Genomic DNA, 13,744 nt, shown 5'->3' with positions numbered 1-13,744 from the left:
CTCCTGAAGATGCAACCTCTGCCATCTTTGAAGGGCAAGGGTCAGCGGGTGCATGGGGATGCCGCTCTGTGCAAATTCCCTCCAGGGTTGCACACCAGGCCTAATGTGGATATATACTGCTGTTCCTTTATTGTAACAAGGATCTAAGTTCTAGGAACTTCCTATCTACCAGTGCCTTCAGTGTACGCTTATAACGAGGACTACAGAATGGTGGATGACCACAGATTTTCAAGGGCAGTTAGGAACAGACATTAAATGTTGGTATCACTAGTGATATAAACACATCCTTGCTTGAATTAAACTTGGAAATACCCTGATATGTATTAGAAGAGATGAGTCTAGAGGCAATGAAGACGTGGGAAGAAGGATTCAACAAGAACTGAAGCTGAAGCCTGAGTCAGGTGAAAGTAATTGATGTTGGCAATGGTGCAGATGTGTGGTCGGAAAGTTTTCTTTGGGCAAGTAAGTCATCCAGGTTGCAGACCATCTGGTTAAGGCTCAACTGTTGGAGTTCGATTGTGTTGGTATTTGTCCAGCAGGCATGCATGCCGTTAGATGTGATCAAATGTGTGCACAATTTTTATGGTCTGCATGGATGCAATTCTCTCAATCTATCTCATTATGACCTTGCACCTTATTGTCTACCTGCACTGCATTTTCTCTGTAGCTGTGACACGTTACTCTGCATTCTGTTATTGTTTTACCTTGTGCACTGTGTAATTAATTGATCTGTATGACGGTATGCAAAACAAATCTTTCACTGTGCATGTGACAGTAATAAACCAATTCCAATGGAAACTTCAGGGGCCACATTTGAAAGTTCATATCATGCCACCCCAGTTTCCCAGTGCCTTCAGTTTGTAAAACTAGCATTTTAAACTGATTATTCATATAATCAAAGGTGTAACAGTACTAAAAATCCTCAGGACTATAGCTAAGACGTATCTTGATTTCTGAGAGCAGTGATGCTCTGGGGGGGAAATGTGACTAATTAGATGGCATTTTCAAAAAGATGATGTAGGCATGATTGGTTGAATGGCATTGTTCAGTTATGAAGCATCCTGTGGTATTAACAGTGACAAGACATCAAAAGCAATGTGTAATGTGGTTTGGGACATAGAAAACCTACAACACAATATAGGCCCTTCGGCCCACAAAGCTGTGCAGAACATGACCCTACCTTAGGAAAATTACTAGGCTTACCCATAGCCCTCTATTTTTCTCAGCTCCATGTACCTATCCAAAAGTCTCTTAAAAGACCCTATTGTATCCGCCTCCACCACCATAGCCGGCAGCCCATTCCACGCACTCAAAAAACATACCCCTGACATCTCCTCTGTACCCGCTCCCTAGCACCTTAAACCTGTGTCCTCTTGTGGCAACCAGTTCAGTCCTGGGAAAAAGCCTCTGACTATCTTAAAATTATGTGATGCGACTCTTCCTTCCTAAGCAAAATTTGGACCGAACTGCAGGTCAAACAGATCAGTTTGAACATCTCTGCATCATATATACTTTCTCCCCTAGTTATTTACAAAATATTTATCACCCTTAAAATTAAAAATCGGTACAAAAATAGTTACAAAAGAAGGCGGGGCTTGCATGGATTAAGTTGGTCCAGTCCAATTCAAGTTATCAGAAAATATAAAACCACGCTCTGTATCCCATTAAATCATCACATTAGGCCAGTCAGCCTACCTCCACCTATTGAAGCTGTAACTTAATTTAACCCATTCTTGCACCAACTTCACATAGCACTGCTGATTTTTTTTTCTTACAGAATTTGTAATATATTCCCTTCTGTAAATAATTATCATTGAATCTGTTCCACTAGCATTTCAGGGTATGTATCCTGGATCGTAAGTTGCTGTGTCAAAACAAAGTAAAAATAGTCCTCACTTTTGCACTGGCTCTTCCTTCCATTATATAAATCAACATCGTCTGGTCACTGATTTGCCTATTAATGAAAAAGATTTCTCTCTTGAAGTCAAAACCTGATAACCCTGAGCAGTTCTTTAGAATCTTATAGTAAATTAGCCTTCTATGCTGTAAGGGGAATAAATAATCCAGTTTTGTACTAATTTAACATTTTGAGTATATTTTTCATTTAGCATTGTTTCGGCAATAGAAAATCCTTAGAATAGTGGTCCATTGGGTTAAGGATTCAGTTCTCAAGCCATCTCAACCCCATAGATGAAGACCTGAGGGGGTGGTGGGAATAGACAGCTCCCCTGGCCTTTTTTGTTTCTAATCTTAGAGCTTGGCATTGTCACTTGTTTGAAAAATAGAATATTCTCCTCCCTAGCACAGTCATCCATCACACCGATCCAGAAAAATATTATACAAAGGAGCAATGTCATGATGTGATTAGTTGTTTTTGGCGACTAAATTTTTCTAGGTCTTGCTGATTTCCTAAAACTATGTAAATAGCATTACTCACTTTTGTAGCCATGTTAATAAAATATCTCTGCATATAACCTAACAGGGCACATAAGCTTATTTGGTGACTCAAGAAATTGTAAGTAGTTGGTCTGCCACTTTAATTTCCCGTAGGTAGAATCTTGGCAGACAATCAATAATTCATGGTTGTCCTGGGATAACAGGAGTTCCAAAGTAATTGTTTTTGTGGTTTTAATAGAGTAAAACCTTGAAATTATCAGTTCATTTAGCTGTTGATTTTTTTTTTCATTTTATTTAAACACAGGAGGAAGAAAGTGAAGAGGAACCAAAGCTTAAGTATGAAAGACTGGGTAATGGAGTGACAGAAATTCTGCAGAAAGATGCAGCAAGTTGTATGATCGTGCATGATAAGGTAGTCCCTTCGTAAAGCTTTTTTTGAAAGATCCATAATCTTCAAATGATTTTAATTTCTCTAATGAAGTCTTTAAGGAAGCTAAAACATGTTATGCAGATTACAGAACTGTTACTGTTGCTAATAGTGAATAATTAAAAATCATACGCATAGCTGGTCCATCTCGTGATTTATATCAAGCAATGGTGATTATGCATTCATAAAGCATCTGGGTTTTTCAAATTGAATGTTCACTATCTATTCAAATTTTTTTCCCCTCTTTCAAGCAGCCACTTTCCTTTCTTAAAGCATCATATTTTCACAAGCATCAGTCTGTACTAATGACTATCGGCATGGCACCTGGTGCAGTCAAGCAGGCTTGTGCAGTGGAATAGTCATACCTAGTATGTCGCACACCTGATGTTTTATTAACCAGTATTGATTTTCTTTACCCGGGGGAACCTTCTCCTTCCTGAAAAAAATAGCAACCTTGCAGGGGCGGAAGACATTGCCGGGCTGAATTTGCAAGTGCACCTCGTCTTCCTTTTCTCCTCTTTAATGCAGGTTCATGTTATAAGTGCCTGAATTTAATTTTCATTTTAGCAATTCCATCTTGATAATCCTTTTTAAACCTCAAGTTAATGGAAGGTTATTTTTAGATGGTGCTGGTTGACTGACATGCTTGGTAGTGCCTGTAATATGAAGCATTTCATTAGAGCCTCCAATCAAGCATGCTCGGATGCTCAGAAGGACTGTAATTTGAGTTTGCCCCAGAATTTGGTTAATGCATTGAACTCGTATGTATTGATTTCCTGTTTACTGTTCCATTTTTAAACTCAGGTGTTTAAAATTTTATTTTATATGCTTGTTAAAATCCTGGATGTATTATGTATTTTTTTTCTTTTTAGCGTGTTCCCAGAACTTGGCATTTTCAGCTGTTTTGAACCATTACATTTCACACAGCTATAACTCTGTTAAATAAAGCCGCAGACATTCTCTCATCCTTGCTGTGCATCTGTATCTTCCTCCTGTTTTAATGCTACACTTTTAATTTGCTGCCACAGTTCATCAGTGAGTGTGCACAAGCTGCAAAGAAACAATTTGTTGTCAGCAGATGAGGCTTCCTTGTGACTCATTCTGACAGGTAGCCAGTACTTGCACAATAACATTGGCCCAAAGCCTCACTTTGAGTAAAGATGTCACTGAATTGAAGAGAAACTGTTTTTCTTATGAGAAAAGTGATGATTGCTGGAAATTAGGAAAACACTGCTAATTATGATAAAGCAAAATAATACTTAATGTGCACATATAAACAGAACTTATGGGTGCATGCTGGGAAGCAGCATATTTGGTGGCAAGGCTGATAATATGGGAGGAATATGAGGTGTAAATCGCAGTTGAGTTTATTGCTATTTATGTAATTCTTTAGTTCTGAGGGGTGGTAAAGTGATTGTAAATTAAAAGTATATTAAAAATGTGTGAAGATTTTGGAGAATATAATTTTCTGTAGCAAGGAACAATGAACTATGAATCTGTAATGTTCTCCCATTTCATGTTTCTGAGCTTGTGATGTATAATACTGGATATAGTGATAACAATACAAAATACAAATACTGCCATTGTTTTGATTGGGATGAGTTAATTTTTTTTAAACCAAAATAAACTTTATTCATAATAAAAGACAAACTGTATACAATAATGAAACAGTGTAAACCTTTACATTCATGTACAGATCAATCATTAGTGTTAATTTTTATAAAACCCACAGCACCGATGCCACTCGTGTGGGCCCCCTGGGGTGATACCCCAATCCTTATTCTGGAACCGTGGAAGAATCTCTCCTGCACCTTATCAGCAGAAATAGATAGCGGAAGATTGGGGACCTTGATAGTACCCTTTTATTTCATGGAGATTCTCGAAGGAGCATAGTTCTGCAGTGCCCTGGAGCTGAGAACCTCTCTGTCTCCAATGTGGCATGGATTTGTCCTCATTCTGGGGGAAATAATTATGATGTGCAAGTTCTACATCTGTGCATTTATTTGGAAGCTGATGATTGTACAATGTTGACCTGCAAGCCATTTTATGTCATAAATATGTTAATAGTTGATATTAAATGTCTGGAGCCAATGTTGAAGTAGCTGTCAATAGCAATGTTGGAATTTAGCAAGGATAATTAGAGACAAAGAGCAGAAGTCTGGAGGAACTTGGTGTGCCAAGCAACATCTATGGAGGCAAAAGGTGTATTGTCAACGTTTTGGGTCGAAGCCCTGCCTCAGGACTGAGAGGGCAGAGAAAAGTTTGCTGGCATATAGCAGTATGAGGGAGGAGTGAGACAGAGGCTGGTAGGTGACAGGTGGAACCAGACAGAGGGATGTTGGGCAGATGCAATTGGGTGCAGGAGAGGGAGGGAGGAGCAGACGAGAAAGGCGAACAAAGGGGGAAGAAACCAAGGTGGACTGGAGAATGTGTGGCGTGAGAACACTAGGGCTGTGGGTTACCTGAAATTCTCAAATTCAGGTAACACTGGGTTGTAAGCTACCCAAGCAGGAGATGTTGTTCTTCCTATTTGCGTTTGGCCTCTCGTTGGCAGTAGAAAAGATCAAGGACAGACAGGTCGGTGTGTGAGTGGGAAGAAGAGTTGAAGTAACTGGACGCTCGAAGCCTATTGCGGACAGATTGCAGGTACTCTGCCAAACAGTTGCTTAGTTCGTTCCTGGTTTCTCTTGGCACTGATAACATTCTCTAAACCCACTGACGTCCCACAGATACCTCGCTTACACCTCGTCCCACCCCATCTCCTCTGAGGATGCCATCCCTTTTACCTCAATTTTTCTATTTCCACTGCACCTGTTCTCAAGATGAAAAGTCCTTCCTGAAATGTGGCTACCCTTCTGCCGTAGATGATGGAGCCCTTACACACAGTTCCTCCATTTCCCACATATATATTAAGATATTTATTAGTCACATGTATGTCGGAACACACAGTGAAATGCGTCATTTTGCGTTACTAAGAATGTGCTGGGGCAGCCTGCAAGTGTCGCCACGCTTCCGGCACCAACATAGCATGCCCACGACTTCCTAACCCGTACGTCCTTGGAATGTGGGAGGAAACCGGAGCACCCGGAGGAAACCCACGCAGACACGGGGAGAACGTACAAACTCCTTACAGACAGCGGCGGGAATTGAACTCTGGTCGCTGGCGCTGTAAGGGCGTTACGCTACTCGCCACACTACCGTGCTACACCCCTTTCTCCCTACCCCACCAGCCTCTGCATCAAACATAAGTCTTTGCCCTTTCTACCAGTTTCCAAACATGATGTCACCACCACTTCCATCTTCCCCTCTCCTTTTCTGCTTGTATGGAGACCACTCATGGTGATTCCCTGGTCTGCTCACTCCCTCCCCACCCACCCCTCCCTGTGCCCTGGCATTCACCCCGCAACCATTTAAGATGTAACGTCTTCCCTTCACCTCCTCCCTAACCACCATCCAGAGACCTAAACAGCCCTTCCGAGTGAGGCAGGTGTTCACCTGCACCTCTTGTCTTCAACACCCTGTGCTAACGATGGGGCCTCCTCCACATTGGAAGAAACCAAGCACAATCTAGGCAATCATTTTGTGGTGCACCTGTGCACTGTCTACAACAGCCACCTTGAGCTTTGGGTTGCATGACGTTTTAACTCTGCTTCCCGCTTCCACCCTGACCTGTCTGTCCTCTGCCTTCTCCATTGCTACGCAGAGGCCAGATGGAAATTAGGCAGGACAACGTGGCATATTCCACCTCAGTGGCTTACAACCCAATGGTATGAATGCTGATTTTTTGTATGTCAGTGTTCTGCCACACACAGTCACCTGTCCAGCCAGGTTTCTTCTCCCTTCGTTCACCTTTCTCATCTGCTTTCCCCCACTCCCTCCATCTGGTTCCACCTGTCACCTACCAGCCTCTGTCCCACTCCTCCCTCGTACTGCTCTTTGCTGGCAATCTTTCCTCTTCCCTCTCAGTCCTATCTGCAGGGTCGCGACCCAAACGTTGACGTACACCTTTTGCCTCCACGGATGCTGCTTGACACACCGAGTACTTCCAGAGTTCTGCTTTTTGTATCTAATACCCTTGTTAAATTCCAATATTGTTATTGACAGCTACTTTGACATTGGCTTTAGATATTTAATATCAACTATTAACATATTTATAATATAATATGGCTTGCATGTCAATATTGTACAATCATCAGCTTCCAGACAAATGCACAGATGTAGAACTTGTGCAAAATACTTTTTTTTTCCTCCACAAATCTATGCCACGGTGGAAATGTAGAAGGAGCAATAGTTCTCCAGGGCACTGCAGAACTATGCTCCTTCAAGAATCTCAATGAAATAAAAGGGTAATATCAAGGTTCCCCCATCATCCGCTATCTATTTCTGCAGGTGAGGTGCAGGAGAGGTCCATCCACAGTTCAAGAAAAAGCAATTAACTCATCTCAATCAAAACAATGGCAGTATTTGAATTTTGCACTGTTGTCACTATAATCCAATATTATATATCACAGCTCGAAACGTCTGCAGTCTCTTTTGTCTTCAAGGATATTAGCTCTCTCCATCGCTGACAGAAACAGTCCACTGGCACCTCTATTTTCCCCTTGGCATATATTATCATGATTTGCACATCGTTCCAGAAGTATAAGGAAATGGGTGTAAATGTTTCATTTCTATATGAATTGTTTAAGAATAGCAATAGTTGCTGTAAGCTTTTTCAGTGAAATAAAATAAGTGACTTCTGTTGATAAAAGAGGATGAAGGCTGCAAATATCTTAAATAAATTTCACTCTACTGTTCTTCTGTTGCAGTTTTTGGCACTGGGGACACATCATGGCAAAGTCTATCTGCTGGACATCCAGGGGGATGTGACGCAACACTTTGACATCGTAAGTATGATGTGGTAGTATTACGAGCCCTGCAAGAGTGTCAGTTTTTTAAAAATTTCTCCTCTCCATCTGAATTGTTTTTCTACTGTTCATCTTTAAACCAATCCCCTGCACCCCCACCTCCTGCTTTCTGCTTTTCTACCTCCTGCTCCATAAATTCATATAGTTCTTTTGTCTCTTTTGGAAGGATGAGCAAACAACTTACTGAGGTCTCCTCCCATACTGCTCCAGAGCTGGCTATACAAAGCTTCATGAGAGCGGTTCAAATTGACTGCTCCTTTCAATTATTTTTCTTTCCTCCTTTTCTGCCCTTATGACAGCTCAGCTGAGATTTGGAATGGAAAAGTGAAGGTTTGAATCAGTGCCTTATTCCACAAAATTCTAAACCGTGCTTTGATGTCGGAGAGTTATTACAAGAGAGATGTTACCTCTAGGCATAAATATTTTGAATACAGTCCATTTGTACCTCCTCCTGTATTGTACTCTTTTTAACTTGCCTCTTTGGCAAAGTTTTAGATCACTGGTCATAATATCTGAAATTTTGACTCTATTTATTTAATTCTGCTCTGCTCTTTGGAATCTCTTATTATGCTGATGGCACTTGGTGAATGAAAATTGTTTTAGATTCATCCTATGTCTCTACCTGCACAAGGTACTAAGTTTAGCTCGTACAATAAGCAAAAGCAAAATACTTAAGATGCTTTTAATATGAAATTTTAAAAAATTGCTGGAAATTGAGTATGATGAGGAGGAAAGAGAGTGTTTCAGGTTGATAAGATTTTTCTTTGGCAACGTCTCCCTCCATTTAATTAATAATTAAGATAAGATATCTTTATTAGCCACATGTACATCGAAGCACACAGTGAAATGCATCCTTTGCCTAGGGTGTTCTGGGGGCAGCCCGCAAGCGTCGCCACGCTTCCGGCACCAAGGTAGCATGCCCACAACTTCCTAACCCGTACGTCTTTGGAATGTGGGAGGAATCCAGAGCACCTGGAGGAAACCCACGCAGACACGGGGAGAATGTACAAACTTCTTACAGACAGTGACCAGAATTGAACCGGGGTCGCTGGCGCTGTAATAGCGTTATGCTAACTGCTACACTACCATGCCTGCCCTATCCCTTTATCCATTTATCCTTTCGATTCCAAATGGATTAATCATGAGTCCTGTTTAGAATGGAGATGATGGGGTAATTCTTTGTCAGTCATATTTAGAAGTGTAATTTGGATTTTAGAGTGAAGAGAAATAATCCTGATTGGACTCTGGAGACCATTTATTGTCATTTCACTCAATGGGTTTGGGGATTCTCAAGTTCTACTCTGCTCCTATTCATTATCTTCTCAAATAAAGAGATAGAATTTCAACTGAATGTTAAGAATCTGTTTGCTGCTAGCTCCATCTTTATTATATATTTTTCCTGAAAGCTGTCCATTTGAAGAATTCAAGAATCTGCTAAATCTGTTTATAGTAGAGCTGCTTCTTTCTGTGTTTTTGTTATACCTTGAGTGTAAATTAGTTTAGAACTTCCATTATATTAGATCTTTTTAAAACAATATTTTTGTTTTTAGATGACTGAAACATTGGTCTTCATTGTGATGTTGCTTTGACGTTCAATGTGTGTTGAGCCTGCTAATCTATTTAGAAAACTCCCAGTTTTAGCATTATCAAGGATAAAAATCACAGTACTGTGTTTGGGGAAGTAAATGTTCAGTCTAGTGAGAAGGGGATGCAAAGGATTTCATTTAATTTAGCTTGAATAATTAAACCATACTTGAGATTTAGAAGTGGGGTGTTCATTTTAACTATGGTGTTAATTAGTCTTTCCCTCAGAGTACAATAATTTGAGATTTTTTTTTATAGTTTTGGAACACTGGCCGACAATGATTTTAAAAGGATAGCCAGTGATTTTAAAACTGATTTTAAAAATCAGCTGCAGGCAACATCTTAGACCAAGCTTGAGTTGATTCAAATATTCCAAGGTTTGTTTGATTGTCTCCAAAGCTTCAGGGAGGAACCGGTCTTCTTTTGAACAAACAAAGGACAAATGATTTATTTAGTTATATGTATGATTGCTAGTTATTTTCATTTGTGGTTGACAAGTGAAAATAATTCAAATCCATGGTCTTTGCAACAGTTTCAGAGATATTTGTGGAGCTATAGGTGTTTGAATTTTTGAGTTAGTTTGAAATTTAAGAGAGTTAATTAGGCAGCTATGACTCACTTAGCACTGGGGAAAAAAAAAACAAGTAAAAAACACTACTTAGGTTGGCGAAGACTGTAAAAAGCCTTACTTGGTGGTAGACAGAGGCCTTTTATTTCTACACCTTAGACTGTGATGTAAATTATGCTTAATTTATTGCCTCATCTTGTGTAAAATAAAATTTGTATAATTAGGTTTAAAACTAGATGGGAGAGAACCTACAAAAGGCTTTGGGTAATTCATTATCCTGGAGCACATCACTGAAAGCTGACACCAGACATCAGAGCTACCAAATACTTGGAACTCACTGATTAACATTTCTAAAAAAGGAGAGGCTGAAATAAGTTTTGAATACAAATGTAATATTCTGTACTAGCAGCAGAAATATGACGAACAGACCATCAAACCTATTCTGCAATCAATTTAGATTATGAAGGCTTTGATGAAAGATTATCAAACTGAAACGTAAACTGTTTTTCTCTCCATGGATGCTGCTTGACCAGCTAAGTATTTCCATCATTTTCTTTGTATTCCAGATTTTTACTGTCAATCGATTATAAACATTAAACAGTACAGCACAGTTCGGCCCTTCGCCCACGATGTTGTGCCAAACTATATGAAACACCTCCTCCATGATCAATCTAACCCTTCCCTCCTGCACTGCCCCATAACCCTCCATTTTTCTTACTTCCATGTGCCTGTCTAAGAGCCCAAATGTCCCTACTGTATCAGCCTCTACCACCACCCCCAGCAGTGTGTTCCAGGCACCCATCATTATCTGTGTAAAAAAAACTACCTCTGACATCTCCCCTGAACATTCCTCCTCTGACCTTAAGCAGATGTCCTCTGGTATTGGCCATTGCCACCCTGGGGAAAAGATGCTGGCTGTCCACTCTTTCTATGCCCCTCGTAATCTTATACACCTCTATCAAGTTGCGTCTCATCTTGCGTCGCTCCAAAGAGAAAAGCCCGAGCTTGCTCAACCTTTTCTCATAAGACATGTTCTCTAATCCAGGCTGCATCCTGGTAAATCTGCTCTGCACCCTCTCTAAAGCTTCCACATCCTTCCTATAATGGGGTGACCAGAACTGAACACAATCCTCTAAGTGTGGTCTAACTGGGGTTTTATGGAGCTGCATTATGAATTATGATTTTGAATAGCTGATCTATACCTCAACTCCTTTTGCCTGCCTTTGCTCCTTATTCCTGATCTGTACCTCTGCTCCTTATTCCTGATCTGTACCTCAACTCCTTTTCCTGCCTTTGCCTGCCTCTCCTCCTGACTTAACAAAAGTCCTAGCCATGAAGGCTTCAGTTGTCTCCACATCCTTAACACATCAGGGATGTGATTTCTGGATTGTCCCTGCACTTGGCAAAATTGGTTCTTGATTCCGTGCCTCTCGAATCTCCCACTTCTAAACTTTAGATTATTCCTGATTATTTTTGATTCTCACACCAAAGGAATTAATAACTACACCCTCACTAATTTCAACAATTTGCAGTAGATGCAGCTAAGATAAAATAGTGACATTGCTAAGGACTGCCAACACATGGTTGTTGGAAATCAATTACCCCAGCCCCAAGATGTACATGCAGGAGTTCCTCGGGGTGGTATCCAAGGCAGTGAGAGTGTTTGTTGCTGATTGCAAGATGTTCAATTCCTTTCGAATTCTAAATGAAGCACACCATGCCACCATGTATCGAAACCTACACATCTTTCAGGCATGGCCTAGTAAGTAACAAGCAACATCTGTGCCATAAGTGCCAGGCAGTGATCATCTCCGGTGAGACTGTCTAATCACCTACCCATCACTTTCACTGGCATCACAAGACACTGCAGGTGCTGAAATCTGGTGCAACACACAAAAAGCTGGAGGAACTCAGCAGGTCAGGCAGTATCTATGGAGGGAAATGGATAGTCGATGTTTCAGGTCGAGACTCTATCTGGACCATGTGTTCAATGGCATTTTCATTGCCAAGCTCCACTCATCCTGGGAGTCACCGTTAGTTGGAATTTCAGCTGCATCAGTCACATAAAGATGCCACTTGATTAGCAAACTTGATTGGCACTCGATCCAAAACATTTGTTCTCTCCACCACTGGCACATCGTGGCTGCATTGTGTACTATCCGGGAGAAATACCAAGCAACTTCCACAGCTGCTTTCAAACATGTGACCTCCATCAGCTTTTCCCTTGTGAGCAAGTCCAGGACATGCACGAACCAGTTTGGCATGTGTAGTGTGGCAGAAATCAGTGCACCTGTCACTCCATTCAGTCCCTGGATTCCATGTGAGGTCTTTCTAGCTGGAATTCCCCAGCACTCTGTTGTTGAATCCACCTCTGTAACCCAGGAAGACCAGTCAAACCAAGTGTAACGTTGGAGACCCCATTCTTTTAAGGAAGGTTCTCGGCCTAGAGATTGGTATTTTGTTTTTTTTCTTATATCTTAATGCTTTTAACTACTTAATGATTTAATCTATTTATAAAAAATTTATTTCTTTTTAAACTTAGATTACTTACAGCAGTTTCAATAGTTTTTAAAATGTTCCTGAATATCAGGAATATTATAAAAATTATTTTTTGAAGGGCTCCTAGTTTTGACAAGAGGTGTAGCTTTCCCTCCCAGCAAAAACTGCCAGTGTGTTTCAGGGATGGGGTCTGATTCATTGGTGAGGCTTTGCTGCCCAACTATTGGTCTCAAAGGGTCAATTCAATTGGCCTGCCACATCTGTGTAAGTGCAGGGAAGCAGCAATGCAGGTGCTGAATCCTGGTTGTTGTCTGAATCCAAGTCACTTCAGCCCAAGGTGTTTCTGATTATTACCATAAAATAATTTCATGCCTTTAAAACGATTAAACAGTTGCTGAAAATTTTGATGTGTTGCCAAGGAAGTAGAAATTGATCAGAGTGATGGGACAGCGTGGCACCAGCATCAACATTTACTGTAGGAAACTCGATTGTAGTTCAGTGACCATGGTGCACAACATGCATCCTGCATGATGTTTTCTGCCACTTACTTTAACGCCCCGATGTGGCTGATTATTACTGGAGCCTTCGATTTGTAGCTCATATTGGTTTTAACAGAGGAAAAGAATAATCAAATCGTGCCTACCAAAGTTTTTAAAAAAAAATAATTTTTTTTGAAAATTTACAGCAGCATGTTGGAGCTGAAATCCATTTTGATGTTTTTCATCAATGCAGATTGGGCTAGTTTTCTCGCCACTGTCATTTAACCACTACTTAAATGTTTCCTTCTACTGTAAGTGACCTAAGTATTAATTCTGTAAACTCCCTGTGATGAGGATTTGCTACCCAAAAGATGACAAGTAATTTTTTTAACATGTTTTTAATATTCATATTAAACACAATTTGGCTGTCATTCAGAGCTCTGTTCTCACCATATGTTGCTCGAGGTCTTCGATCGCTTTTTCACCCAATACATTACCGCAAGTTTGCTTGCACAACTGTAACACAGATATCAGTTGCTTCAGTACTGCACAGGACAGAGCAGTGTAATAAATGGAATCTTCAGAAATTATGAACATACAAATTTGTATCAGGATAAGACAAGATAAGATTATTAGTCACATGTACATCGAAACACACAGTGAAATGATCTTTTGCGTAGAGTGTTCTGGGGGCAGCCCGCAAAAGTGTCGCCACGCTTCCGGTGCCAACATAGCATGCCCACAACTTCCTAACCTGTACATCTTTGGAATGTGGGAGGAAACCGGAGCACCCGGAGGAAACCCACGCTGACACATGGAGAACATACAAACTCCTTACAGACAGTGGCGGGAATTGAACCTGGGTCGCTGGTGCTGTAATAGC

At 40.7% G+C, this 13,744-nt stretch overlaps 1 protein-coding gene and 1 long non-coding RNA gene across 2 annotated transcripts in view; one reads left to right on the top strand and one right to left on the bottom strand.

Annotated features, from left to right (window-relative positions):
• Nucleotides 1-13,744, top strand: part of vps41 (VPS41 subunit of HOPS complex) — a 172,730-nt gene that overhangs the window by 44,398 nt on the left and 114,588 nt on the right. Inside the window, exons 3-4 of the mRNA XM_052023137.1 lie at nt 2,702-2,809; nt 7,633-7,710. Of these exons, the coding sequence (XP_051879097.1) occupies nt 2,702-2,809; nt 7,633-7,710 (186 nt within the window). The remainder of the gene's footprint in view (nt 1-2,701; nt 2,810-7,632; nt 7,711-13,744) is intronic.
• The window catches only part of LOC127574276 (uncharacterized), a 44,021-nt gene continuing 43,520 nt past the window's right edge, over nt 13,244-13,744 (bottom strand). The window contains exon 4 of the long non-coding RNA XR_007956893.1: nt 13,244-13,377. This is a non-coding gene — a long non-coding RNA (uncharacterized LOC127574276). The remainder of the gene's footprint in view (nt 13,378-13,744) is intronic.

This window comes from Pristis pectinata, chromosome 9 (assembly GCF_009764475.1).
Source record: "Pristis pectinata isolate sPriPec2 chromosome 9, sPriPec2.1.pri, whole genome shotgun sequence".
Lineage (NCBI taxonomy): Eukaryota > Metazoa > Chordata > Chondrichthyes > Rhinopristiformes > Pristidae > Pristis > Pristis pectinata.
The sequence above is the reverse complement of the archived record's forward strand: the minus strand, read 5'-3'. Positions and strand labels throughout refer to the sequence as shown.